The sequence below is a fragment of the Cebus imitator genome, unplaced genomic scaffold (assembly GCF_001604975.1).
Source record: "Cebus imitator isolate Cc_AM_T3 unplaced genomic scaffold, Cebus_imitator-1.0 Scaffold172, whole genome shotgun sequence".
Lineage (NCBI taxonomy): Eukaryota > Metazoa > Chordata > Mammalia > Primates > Cebidae > Cebus > Cebus imitator.
This window is the reverse complement of record NW_016107487.1, coordinates 3942763-3956175: the sequence shown is the minus strand read 5'-3', so window position 1 is coordinate 3956175 and position 13413 is coordinate 3942763. Positions and strand designations below refer to the sequence as shown.

The 13413-nt window shown below is 46.9% G+C and overlaps 1 protein-coding gene across 1 annotated transcript in view; it reads right to left on the bottom strand.

The window, feature by feature from the left end:
* The window catches only part of LOC119473645 (uncharacterized protein C2orf91-like), a 56984-nt gene extending 43866 nt beyond the window's left edge, over positions 1 to 13118 (bottom strand). Inside the window, exon 1 of the mRNA XM_037744404.1 lies at positions 12984 to 13118. Coding sequence (XP_037600332.1) covers positions 12984 to 13008 — 25 coding nt within the window. The 5' untranslated portion in view covers positions 13009 to 13118. The remainder of the gene's footprint in view (positions 1 to 12983) is intronic.
* Positions 13119 to 13413: the final 295 nt, after the last annotated feature.

Sequence of the window (13413 nt, the reverse complement as noted above, 5' to 3'; positions counted from 1 at the left end):
TGGACCAGAAATCCTACTAGCAATTCTACAGTTGAAGTCACCCTCCAAGAAATGACTGCTGAAGCTATCTGAGCAGATGGCAGAGGCAAGGGAGAGAATGGAGAGAAGAGAGCTGAATTTGAGGGTGAGAAACGACAGAAGGCAGCAAGAAATGAGACAGAATAATCAGGAAAGCAGAGCATCAGCAAAGTCGGTGGAAGAGCTTTAAGAGGAAGGCCCTCTCAGTTAATTCTGTTTGAGAAATGATAGTTGTGTCCCTGCTCCCCAAAGAATCCAGAGACAGAAAAGCTTAGTAGACAAAGTATGAACTTGAAAGAGAAACAGGCCAGCCTTGGGTCCAAACACAGCCCTGTGCCATTTAATAGTGAAATCTTAAGCAAGTTACTTAAACTTCTATTTCCCAATTGGTTGGGTCTTCTGTTTTCCAACTGGTTAAAAGTGGGAGTCAATATGATCTATATCCAGGCTGCTGAAAGGATAAAGTGAAGGTATATGAAAATCAATAAAATATATGAAAATGCCAAGCACAGGGACTGGAACATAGCAGGCACTTGGTTCTTATTCATTCCTCTTTCCTTCCCTACTGTGTGCTAGGATCTGACGTTTGGGGAAAACGACACTGAACAAGGAACATTTGAAATGCAATGAAGGGGAGGAGATACAAGAGTATGCATGGACCGTGTATGAGGGCTGAGCGAACCATTGCACGCTGGTCAACCCAACCTGACAAAACTGTCCCAGGTGCTTCAATTAGTAAGATGTGAGTGATCCTGCAAAGAGCTGTTTTAATAAAATGGGGACGGGTGGGGTGAGAGAGCAGAGGCAGCAACAGTTTCTGGGGCAGCAGGAGGACTAGCCACTGAAGAAGTAACGGCAAAGACAGAATTGTGCATAGGTTGGGAGCAAGCTGAATGTGTATGTGCGCAAAGGAACCAGGAGGGAAGGAAAGATGGAGGATGCAAGGGAGAAAGGGAATAGTTAATGAAGGGCAAGTCACCCACAGAGGCAGTGAAATAACATCAAGAAAATCAAGGAAGCACTCAAACCCAAGGCTGCTCCACGTTTCATGACTTGGGCCTGTTGTTGGTATAACCTGAGGGATGTTCTTTAAGAAGCAAGTTTATGAATACAAAATTAGATAGAACTGTGTATTTTTTTAGAATAAGGAAATCATTCATGACATTTTTTAAGTAAATTTTAAAAATGTTTAAGCTGATAAATACCACAAATATCACAAAACCCAGAAAAACAGCATGTTTATGAATTAACTTCCTGACATACCTCTGTAATACTTTCAGAGAAAAATGTATTTGTTTTGCTGTGTACTCTTTTACGGATTCCTCTTACATCAAAGATTTTGTGGTATCATTTTTTATACAGTATAGAAAAATAACTCGGGCCGGGCACAGTGGCTTATGCTTTAATCTCAGCACTTTGGGAGGCCGAGGTGGGTGGATCATCTCAGGTCAGGAGTTTGAGACCAGCCTAGCCAACATGGTGAAACCTTGTCACTACTAAAAATACAAAAATTAGCTGGGCATGGTAGCGCTTGCCTATAATCCGAACTACTCTGGAAGCTGAGGCAGGAGAATCGCTTGAACCTGGGAGGCAGAGGTTGCAGTGAGCCAAGATCACACCATTGCACCCTAGCCTGGGCAACAAGAATCAAACTCCATCTCAAAAAAGAAAAAGAAAAAGAACTTTCCTCTATTATGCTTGGTCAAAATTTATTTTCTATTACTGATGGTTCAGAAAAATTTCTTTCAGCTTCATACCTTGATATTGGTAATACATAAGATTTTAGGATTGTCATATTTGGGGAAACACTATGGAGGTCCTCCTTTCATGTATGAGCTATAGTATTTCAGGGCATGTCAAGTTTTCTTGCACAGTGACTCATCTGAAAAATTATTTAATTGACAAGTCATTAGTTTGTCAATGTTCTCATTGTAGTACTTTATTATGAGTTTTATATTATCTCTCTGTCCGTACTTCATCTCAAACAAGCAAAAAATTTAATATTGTTTATATGATTCAGTGATAACTTGAAAATTATAAACATGTGACTTTAGGTAAGCATTTTAGCTGTGTGCAGGATTGTTGTAAATGTGTGCCCTATAAACTCATGACTTCTGACTAAACCATACTTCACATCAAGAAAAAAATGTTTGATGCATTTATAATTGAATATATTCCTGGCAGGAAGGAATTTTCATTTTGACTTGGCATTGATAAGAACCAATGACTTACAGTTTTACATTTCTAATGAAAAAAAAAATTCCTGGACTAGCTTACGGTTCCAGAGTGAGTTGACAGCCCCCAAAATGATATGTCCATATCTTAACTGCATCAACACGTGCATTTGATCTCATTTGGGAAAAGGGTCTCTGCAGATGTAATTAAGGACCTTGAGATCATCCTGGATGGTCCAGATGAGCTCTAAATCTAATGACCAGTGTGTTTAGAAGAAACAGAAGAGGAGACACGAACGTGGAGGAGACAGCTACGTGAAGACGAGGCAGAGATTGGGGCCACACAGCCATGAACCCGGGAACTCCCAGTCACCAAACGCTGAACGAGAAGAGGAAGGATTCTTCCCCAGAGCCTTTGAGAGGAGTACAGCCCTGTCAACACATTGATTTCAGACTCTTGGACTCCATAACTACGAAAGAATGTATTTCTGTTGTTTTAAGCCATTCAGTTTGTGGTAATTTATTACAGCGGCCTTAGGAAAGAAACTAATACCAGTTCTATACATTCCAAACCTGGTCTCCCTTACACTACACAAATAATGGGAAAATGGGGTTGCAAAAAGACACACTCACAATGTGAAATGTCCTCCAGCCATGCACCTCTTTATGCCAGGTAGTGCAGAGAAGGCTCCACAGGCCTTTCCCCTTATGGATGACCAGCAACAACTTAAATACCCATTAAACTGACTGCAGGCCACACAAATACATCTCACTAAACCCAGACGAAAAGCATCCCACACTCAGCTTCCTCTTAGTGGATCCCAATATATCCTCTTACTCCCTCCAAGGCCACGCAACACAAGCAGAAATGTGAAGGCAAGGAAATCAGAGTAGAAAGAGATAGACATCTTAGCGGTCATGGTTAAGAGACCTGACTTCTGGGCAGGGCGTGGTGGCTCACACCTGTACACTTTGGGAGGCCAAGGCCAGTGGATCACTTGAGGTCAGGAGTTTGAGACTAGCCTGGCCAATGTGGCAAAACCGTATCTCTACTAAAAATACAAAAATTACCCAGGCATGGTGGTGCACATCTGTAATCTCAGCTACTCAGGAGGCTAAGGCATAAGAATGGTTTGAACCTGGGAGGCAGGGGTTACAGTGAGCTGAGATCATGCCACTGTACTCCAGCCTGGGCAACAGAGAAAGACTGTCTCAAAAATATATATACACACACATAAAAATGCACATATATAAATATATATGTATATATTTATACATATATAATATATAATAATGTATACATATATTTATATAAATGTACACATAATATACAAACATATACATATATTTATATATGTGTGTATATATTTATATACATGTGTATATGTATACACACACACACACACACACACACACACATATCTGACTTCCGTAACTTTGCTGAAACATATCACCCCTAGGATGCAATACCAGGATTCTTACCCTCAGGTCCTTGGAGGGGATTTAAACAAGTAAGGGGCTCTGAGCTTCAACTCCTTGACTCCATGATAATAATCTCTGAGTCAGACTCCAGCAAGAAGCACCACATCTTTCCCTGGGATCTAAAATTTATGGCCAACCAGGATGCTTTCCAGTGGACTCATTTTCTAGAAGGAATATGATTCTGATCGGTATGAATCGTTCTCATGGAACGATGGAGACAAGAGCACAGGAAAAGTTGGGACAAGAAGGGAACACAAAGGGCCTCTTTAATTACAGTTAGAAGAAGGAAGGTGTGGACCCACTCCTGAGGCTGAAATTGGAGCAGAGGAGTGGTATCAGTGGTCATGGAAGGAAGGGGACAATGTCAAATCTGATTTTGCTTCCATATTCTAGGAAAGATGGAAAATCAGAAAGAGCAAATACTGTCAGTTGGTTCAGAAGCTGGAGTTATGTAACTAAATTCCTTGAGTCTGAAGCTTTTCTAAACGTGGGTCCCTTGGCTCATGTCTTATATCCCAGGGACCCCCAAGAACTTATCAGTGAAATAGATCAGTAAACTTCAATACATCGGGAATGTTGGGAGAGATGCTGGAACTCTGTAGCTAGACATTGTTAGGACTTGTCCAAACAGAAGAAGCAGATCGGGTAACTGTAGACTATCAATCTCAGGCAAGATGCTGGAACAGATGGCGTGTGTGTGTGTGTGTGTGTGTGTGTGTGTGTGCGCGCGCATGCATGTGCAAGTTTCCACAGTATCCTCGGGTTCCTAGAGAAGTTTGTGACCCATAAAATGGCTAAAACCCATAGGCAAAAGATTTTATTCGGGGAAAAAAACATTAATCCTTGGGCAGGCTTTACTAATTCCTTCCTTTCACAGGTGGTGTCACTGAGGACAGAGGGTGAAAAGGGCTTGCTAAAGGTCATACAGCAAGCTGGTACAACAGTCAGAATCAACACACAGATCTTCAGACTCCCAGCCCAAGGTTTGTTCTTTCCTCAGCCTCTCACTGCCTCCTATCCCACCACCTTCCCTTTACATATAAACTATCACCAGTTTTTAAAAAATCCTTTCACTCTTCATTGAAAGGTATCAAGAGATGCCCATGGGAGCAGGGTATGATTCATGAGCTCTTCATGCACACCTGTCCCACTCCTGAGGAGGGTCTCACAGATCCTGAGCACAGCACTCAAACCAAAAGGAATCCCTCTGGATTTAGAAATCTTCAGCCACTCCCTGGAAAATGAGGAATAGCACCTAGGTATACGGGAAAACCATGATAGGCGCCTGAAAGGCAAGGCACAGCTAGGGGAAACAGAAAAGGTTCCCTCCATGTGTTCTGTTTGTCGGTGATGTTGAGAAAACATTTTAAGCTTCCAGCCCTGCAGCTGTAATGTACTTTGGAGTGTTGCCTACTCCCAACACCACCTAGACATGGTTGCTTGTTAGGTTTACTGAATTCAATGCTAGTGAAAGAAAAGGGAGCAAATAAAAATGCACAGAGATGTTTAAAGTATGGAGGAGCTGAAGCTGCTCTATGAAATGGCCTGTCTTAATAACATAGGTGTAACTGCATTAGCCTGAGGGCCTGGTCTGTCCCGCTCTTCCCTCTTTCAACCGACAATGACCTTGCATCCATTCTCTTCCAGTCCCTGTGCGAGGTTCTGGGGATACAGCATGAATAAGACACTGTCCCTGCATTTAATCCATAAACAAAGACATGCAATGCAACATCACAAGGGCTGGATCTCAGAGATGAGGGGACCTTGTAGACGTATGTGAGGGGACACTCCAGGCTGATAAGTGGCATTTGCAAAGCTATGGAGGCATGTCAGGTTGGGGCTTAGGGTAGCATCAGTGTGACTAGAGTGTGGGGAACAGTGGACTTGGCAAGAGCAAAAACCCAAGGGGCAACATTCAGACCATGGTGAGGTCTGCAGTGGTGGGCGATAGGCTGGGAGCATGTGGGTTCTTTATCTGGGTCTGCCTGGTGCACCTTTGCAGAAATAGCCCAGAAAGGCACTGAGACGCTGCCTGTCTGGCCCCTCATGGAGACAGAGGACTGGAATCAGTTTATTGCCATTCTCAGGTATTTCTTCAAAGTCCCCGAAGGGAGCAAACTGGTCATCCAGGCACCAGGTACAAGGACAGGAGGAGTTTGTGTCTGGCCATGAATGCTCCCGGGGACCCAGCAGGCCCAGTCTTTGCCTAAGCTCCTGCGACTGAGTCCTTCAGTCTTGCCCCAACTTCCTGGCAGTGGAGGAGGGTAGACAAACATCTGAATCCAATGCTGTCTTCACCCGCCCTCCTACCTCCATGGGAGCCAGAAGAGATAAACCCCAAGGTTGGGTCTTACCAAGCCTCCCACGAGGCTACCATGGGGTAATATGTGGCAACAAAACCCCAAACAACCCCAGAGCAAAAACAGCATGCCCTTGCCTCATTCAGCCCAAAACTGCATGGCAGGACCAAGGGTTTGGCCCCACGAGAACAAATACTGAGAGGTGGTGTATCGGTCCCTTCTCATGCTGCTATGAAGAACTGCCCAAGACTGGGTAATTTATAAAGAGGCTTGATTGACTCACAGTTCCACAGGGCTGGGGAGGCCTCAGGAAACTTACAATCACATTGGAAGGGGAAGCAAACACCTTCTTCTTCACCTAGTGGCAGGAAGGAGAATGCAAAGCAAAAGGGGGAAAAGCCCCTTATAAAACCACTGGCTCTTGTGAGACCTCACTCACTATCCCAAAAACAGCATGAGAGTAACCACCTCCATGATTACATTACCCCCACCAGGTCCCTCTCACAAGACTTGGGGATTACGGGAACTATAATTCAAGTTGAGATTTGGGTGGGGACACAGCCAAAACCATATCAAATGGCAAAACCCCCAGATGGAGTTTCCCCACCAATGAGCATCCAAGAGTCCAGCAAAGTACCTGATCCATCCCTAATGCTGACCCCAACAACAACCACATACTGACCCCAAACCCACATGGAACCCTAATCCAACCTAACCCTAACTCTACCGGACCCTTACTCTCTGGCTTAATACCATAGCAATCTGAATCCAAGTCTCAGCCTCACTAACCCAATGCTCATCCTGAATAAAATAACTGAAATAACTCCAACACCAACATCCACTCCAGTAAATCCTAGATTGCCCTCAGCCCTAATTTTAACTCCCATTTCTATCTCACCCTAGGTCAAGGAAATACAGAAGGGAAGGTCTCTGGGGAAAGAAGCGCTGCTGCCCCACAGTCTGGTCGTCTTGACCGACAGCTGTCTGCCATATGTAGCTTGAAATGTACCTGGAACAATTGTCCTTTGGGTTTAAAATCTGATAGAAGACTGCTGCCATTATTAAAGGATTTAATACACAGAAATCTGTTTGGAAAGAACCAGACCTTAGAAGTTCATAGCTGAGAAATAGCGGCATTTGAGTTATTTCCTCTGTGAATAGCAGACGGGGATGGGAGCTCTTAAGAAACCCTTCTCCTCCAACCCCTGATCTGCAGGAGTCATCAGGAAATGGGATTATCTTCAGTTTATAAATGATGAATAATTGCCAGCTTCTAAGCAGAGAGAGGAAGGGGGCACTGTCACAGACAGGAGAATCCAAAGGGAGAAGCTAGATTTTTAAAAGAGACACCAGCATGTTTAATTCTTACCGTTCAGCCTCCTCCTGAGCCTAGCAGGCTAGTGCTGGGTGCCCAGCCTGTGGCCCGCAGGGTAAGTGAGGGCTTCTAAGCCTGTCTCAGAGCGCAAGACCCCAGGGTAAGTCCCAGAGTTGCGCTCTGCTGGAGAAGGCAGAGGTCAGCCTGGAAATGTGACACCAAACTGGGCTGTCAATCAAAGAGAAGACAAATAACAGAGGCTGAGACACAAAGCCCAAAGGCAGAATGGCAGGAGCCTCGAGGGCCAGAAGGAGAAACAGCAGGCTGGGGCAGGAAAATGAGGTGGGGGTGGGGGAAGGCAGGCAGTCTGAATTCAACCCAGGAGTCCACGGCAGCACCCCAAGAGCTTTCACACAATCACAGCACAATGCACATGGAAAAGTCAGATTCCTTTTTTAATAACCCCTTTCTCCGAGTCAAACAATTTAGAAGATTTAGAAAGTACACAAAGCGTATAGAAGCCAAGTAAAATGAACTACAACCCTTGACTTGAGTGGTGGTCATTTAAAGAGGCAGGACATTACTAGGACTTAATTGTTTCAAGAATTTATCCCTTTACCCTCTAGCTTCAGTTACTAACATCCGAAAGAAAAAAAAAATCCTGCTCTTTTTCTTTGTCCAACAGGACAAGCCTCCTGAAAGGAAATCAAGGCCACAGCTGATGCTAACAGACCAGATTCTGTTTCCTGCACTGCAGAAAAGTGGGGGTAGCTGTTCAGCCAAAAAAGGGTATTGATCATCTCCTGCGTCTGGCACCATGCTAGGCCCTGGGTTCCAGCACAGCAGATGCCATCCCTTCCCATGGGGCACTTACGCCTTCTGCAAAGGCTGCCGTGGTCCCTGAGGTCAGTCATTCCTACAGCACATCCCTGACATACTCAAGTGCACCCTCACACGCCCCCACACACCACAGCATCACGCACGACTCGCATACTTGAATACGCCGTCATTCACAAACACCCCCACTCACACACCTGTATATCTACATCACATCACACTGACATAACTGACACAGACTACACACTCACATGCATGCACTCACCACACACACTCCAACACGCGTCACACATGCAGTGACTGCTAAACACACACGAAGCAGTTATCTCCTCCTTCCTTTGTACTCCCTTAGCTCCTGTGTGAAGTTAGCTGCGGCATTTACCATACCGTAATGTGATCAATTACATCATGCCCCTCCTCCACCTCTGTCTCAACCTGGAAACTTTCGGAGTTCATTTCTGTAAGCCCACCTTCCTGCTCAGTGCCTGCCACATAGCAGGTGCTCAGTTACGTTCACTGAGTGAGCTTTGAATGCCACAACTATGAACTTTGGTCCGAGGAGCAAGTCTCACCCTCTTTCCACCGGCTGGAGTTAGAATTAAGAGGGAAAATATCTAAGGGAGTCCCTCAGCAAAATGCCAGGTTCTGTGACAAAATTCTCCCAGCTCAGCTCTATAGCACCCAGTGATCCTTCCTGCTTGTCCCACTTGTTGGAGGGAAACCAGTGACCTTGTGAGAAGAGGCAGAAGAGACTGTCAGATCTGCATGGCGGTCTCAAGGTCCCTACCTGATTCTCCTGTTTCTCCCTTTTTCCTTTCACAATATTACTCCCCAGTAAACCTTTTGCACACAACTGCAAAAGAAGGAGTGGGAGGGAAAGGAGGAGGAGGAGCATGAAAGAATAGCTGCATCTCTATAGCACGCACCCATTAGTGAGAGCCACATGCCTAGGTCTGACCTTCAGCTTCAAGGAGCCAGAAATCTGATTTCTCAGTCCTCTGAAGGTTGAGCAGCTGTCAGGATACTGAGATGTGCTCACCAGTTGCATGTAGGATGGTAGGTAGACTGAGCAGCTGATAAATCTCAGGAGAGAGAGGGGAGGGGAGAGGAGGGGAGGGGAAGGGAGGGAAGGGGAGTGAGGAGGGGAAGGAGGTGAGGGGGAAAGGAAGAGGTGAGCAGGGGGGGAAAGAGGGAAGGAAGAAGAAGAAGGGGAGAGGAAGGGAGAGGAGGAGGACAGAGGAGGGAAGGAAAGGAGAAGAGGAGAGAGAGGGGAAGGGGGAAGAGGGCAGGGGAGAGGAGGGCAGAGGAGGGAAGGGAGGGAGAAGAGGAGGGGAGGAGAAGGGGAAGAAGGCAATGGAGAGGAGGGGAGGGAAAGAGGAGGGCAGAGGAGGGGAAGAGGAGGTCAGGGGAGGCTAGGGGAGGGAAGGGAGGAGGGGAGGGGAGTTGAAGGGAGCAAAGTGGAGGGGAGGGAAAAGGGGAGGGGAAGGGAGCAGAGGGGAGGGGAGAGAGAAGGGGAGGGGATGGGAGGGGAAGGGAGGAGAGGGAGAAGTGGAGAGGAGAGAAGGGGAGGGGAGAGGAGGGGAAGGAAGGGAAGGGAGGGAAAGGGCCCAGATGCACCCTAGAGCACTTACTCCACCTGTAAGGTCGATTCTGAAGCAGCAGCCCAATCCCTGGGGCTGCTATGCCCACAACTTTCTAGTGGCAGGTCAGCACCAGGCCATGCCCAGGCCAGCACCAGGCCATGCCCAGGCCAGATGGAATGCCAGCATAACTTCGGAGCCACCCACCCCTTCCCTGTGGCAATATCTGTTGGGTTTGGCCAACGGTAGCCATCCCTGATGCTCTGCTGAGGTTGTGTGACACCTGCCCACACACACTCCCACCCCTCCCAGGCACCTTCACACCCGAGCACAGCCCGGGGGAGCAGCTCCTATTCCAACATCACTCTTAGGAACTTGACTCTGTCCCCAGGCTCAGCTTCCAGAGACCAGGACTTGCCCATCTCCCCCTCCCCCACCACAATACACCACTACTGAGTCCTCTCTTTTCTTTCTGCAAGAAGGCAGCAGCAGGCAGGACCTTTAGCCTTTGGGGCTGTTTCCCCACCACCAGGCTGAGAGCTGTACTCCACCTGGGGACCCATTAGCATTTTGAACGTTCTCATTCCCATACACATCCTGCCCTGGGATCATCCTCTTCCTTGAGGCATTAGCACCTTCCCTTCCCCTTTCTCACCCAGCCCTGCCTGCCTGGGGTCAGCCTTCAATCCACACAGTGCCTGGGTTAGAGCCTAGAGGCCTGGTCACACTTCCCCAGCATGTTTCACAGCCCATCTCTTCCTGTCAGAGGCTTGTCCTGAAGTCCTGAGCCCCTCCCATCTTTTCTCCCTCCCCACACAAGAGGTGTTCCCATAATCAGTAGGCATCAGTCAGCTCTAATCAACCCCCTATTTTGACTATTTTAGCAGCAATAAAAGGGCCATAAAGAGCAAGTCAGTGGGCCCTCTAGGAGCATGGCGCTCCTTCACTGTGATATAATGAAAAACACCAAGTGCTTCCTCGGAGCCCTAAGTGACAGCCCTGGCCGCAGAGCTATTGGGGGAAGCCTAATTATGCTATAAATTAAAGGGCTTTTTTTTAACCCAACATTATGACCTTTAATAAGATTGTTTTTACAACCGGCTGTCAATAAATCATCCAGGAGCACCAGTGAGAAGCATTCTCTGAGAACTTCTGCGAATTTCATTAGCTGCAGTTTATTTGGTTTTGGTGAACTATGATGTTTTTTAAATCTCAAATTAAAGGCTTTGAACCATAAAAGCTAATTCAGAAAAGTTCCCATTTCAGCCTCTGAAAACAAGCCCCCCTAATTGCAGAAATTAGTTGCAATGTGGCCAGGCCAGGAGGTCATTAGCTGGGAAGCAATGACAAGTGCCCGAGGCTTCCCCAGACTTGGCAGCCATGGCCCCCACAGAACCTGAAGGTGACAGTCCCAGAGTGGACAGCTGGCCCCACCATGGCCAGGCCCTGGGAGGTCACAGCCCTGAGGACTGCTGAACTCAAGAGAGACAGGCCAGCTCACAAGCTCGGGCTGAAAGGGGCTAGCCCTGCCACCTGAGCCCATGTCCTTGGTCAACAGATTCAAGAAGCCCACAAGACTGTTCAAAGTATGTCTTGGAACTTCCCGCCTCCATCTTTCCAGAGTCCCTCTCTGGTCCTCCTCAGAACAGTGACACTGCATGTGTGTTACAGTCTTTCTGAAATACATTAACAGGTGACAGATGAAGACCATGATGTAAAAATAGCATATTAAGAGGTGTCGGTTATGACGATAAAGTCCACAGAGTCGGTGCAGACACGGCCAACAGAAGCAGGGAAGATGATGTGAGGTAGTTACCCACCTTCTAAGAGAGCAAGCGGGCCGGGTATATGCGATGCAGCAGCTAACGTGCGGATGCAGGCCAATATCAGGAGGCCTGGATTTAAATTCCAGCCCAACTATGAATTCTGAAAACCTGGAAAAGGATAGATTATGAAGCCAGACAGACTTCGTTCAAATACTGGCTTCAGCTCTTGGTAGCTGAGTGGCCTAAGGCTAGTTACTTCAACTTTCTGGACCTCAGTTTCCTCATCTGAAAAATGGGGACATTAGTACTTCCCGCAGAGGATTGTGGTGAGGGTGAGCAAGCTGAGGCTGTGAATCACAGGGCACAGTGCTGGCGTCTGTAAGCTCTCAATTAACATCAGCTGGTAACAATCATAGTAAGAGAGGTGATTGGATTTACCTCCCCAGGCCTCAACTTTATCATCTGATTTCAACTTTATCAAATGATTTCTAAAGCCACTCACATCACTGTACGGAAGTGACTCTGAGAGATATAAACTCTACTGCTTAAACCTACCAGAGGCCTCACATTGCCCACAGGATTCAGTCTAAGCTCCTTGGAAACAGCCTGCCTGGCTGGGTCCCTGACTGCCCCTCCAGGTCTATCTCCCGCCAGTTGCAGTCAAGAGAACGTGTGCTCACAATACCCTCTACCTCTGGGCCCGGGCACAGTCTCCCCCTGGCTGGGATGATTCCCTCCAGAGCCTCTTCACCTGGCTCATTCCTACCCTTTCTGCCAGCACCTAAAGTCACTTCTCCCAGGAGCCTTTCCTAACCCCCATCCCCACCCCTTCACTCCCACATGTGCCGCTGTAATACCTGTTACTCCTGCTATCAGAGACCTCATCACTTTGCACTGACCACTTTGTCTAACTCACCGTCCCCACCAAAGTGGGCAGCATAGACCGTGTCTGTTCCGGTCTCCTTGGATCCTCTAAGTCAATACCGTCCTTGGCATATGGTATGTGCTTAAAATATCTGCCGAAGGAATGTTAAATGACACAGCATTTAGAGACATACTATACGGGGGAATAAAACTATATGTGGAAATAGAATAAGTTATTTTGTAAGCAGTTATTTGATTTGTAACTAGAAGTTGGGTTCTTTCTTTTAATTGATTATCTTAGATCTTACTGTGGCCTTAACCATTTGGCCCTCATCTCCTTTTTCCTCAGAGAATGAGGCAGAAGAAAAGAGGAAAATCTAAAGAAGGGACTAAATAAGGTAAGGCTGGCTCAGAAAAGATTGACTTTGAGAACTAAGACATACTGAGGCTGGGACCCAGTAGGGTCCTCCCTCCACATTCTCCCATCTGCCCAGCTTCCACAGCTCAGGGGTCTTTTCTCCAAGGGCAGAAACATGAGTGGCTCTAAAATTTCCCAATGAAAGCCATCCATGAAGTTGTGCGTGGGAAATGAAACTCCAGCCCATGGGCGTCAGCAACTGTGAAGAAAGCGTGGCATCCACACTCACCTGGGCTTCCTTTGGTTTGCCTCATTAATCAGCTCCCCAGGTCATCCGTGCGTCTCGCCTCAGGCTCACAGGTCTGGTTTTTGTATAATACACATTTCCGCCAGTTTTTATTTCATCTGTTTTTTTCAAGCAGCCTTTCCATTATTTCTGAACATTTGACTTAAAAAAATGTAAATTACAGACGCCTGCGGATTGACGTAATGTGAAAAGAAGGCGGCTGTTTCCCCTTCCTCCAAACAGGGAACACGGTTTTTCAAACTAATAAACCCCTTAAACCTCATGAAGCCCATTTCGACCTTTTTAAATGGCTACTTTCAGATGGGGAAGGGGAAAGGCAGCAGCAGGAGGAAGTGTTGGGGCCGTGTCATGGCGGGAGAGGGAATGATCCCAGCTCGTGCAGATAGAGTCTGTCCCTTCCCTCAGTAGGAAG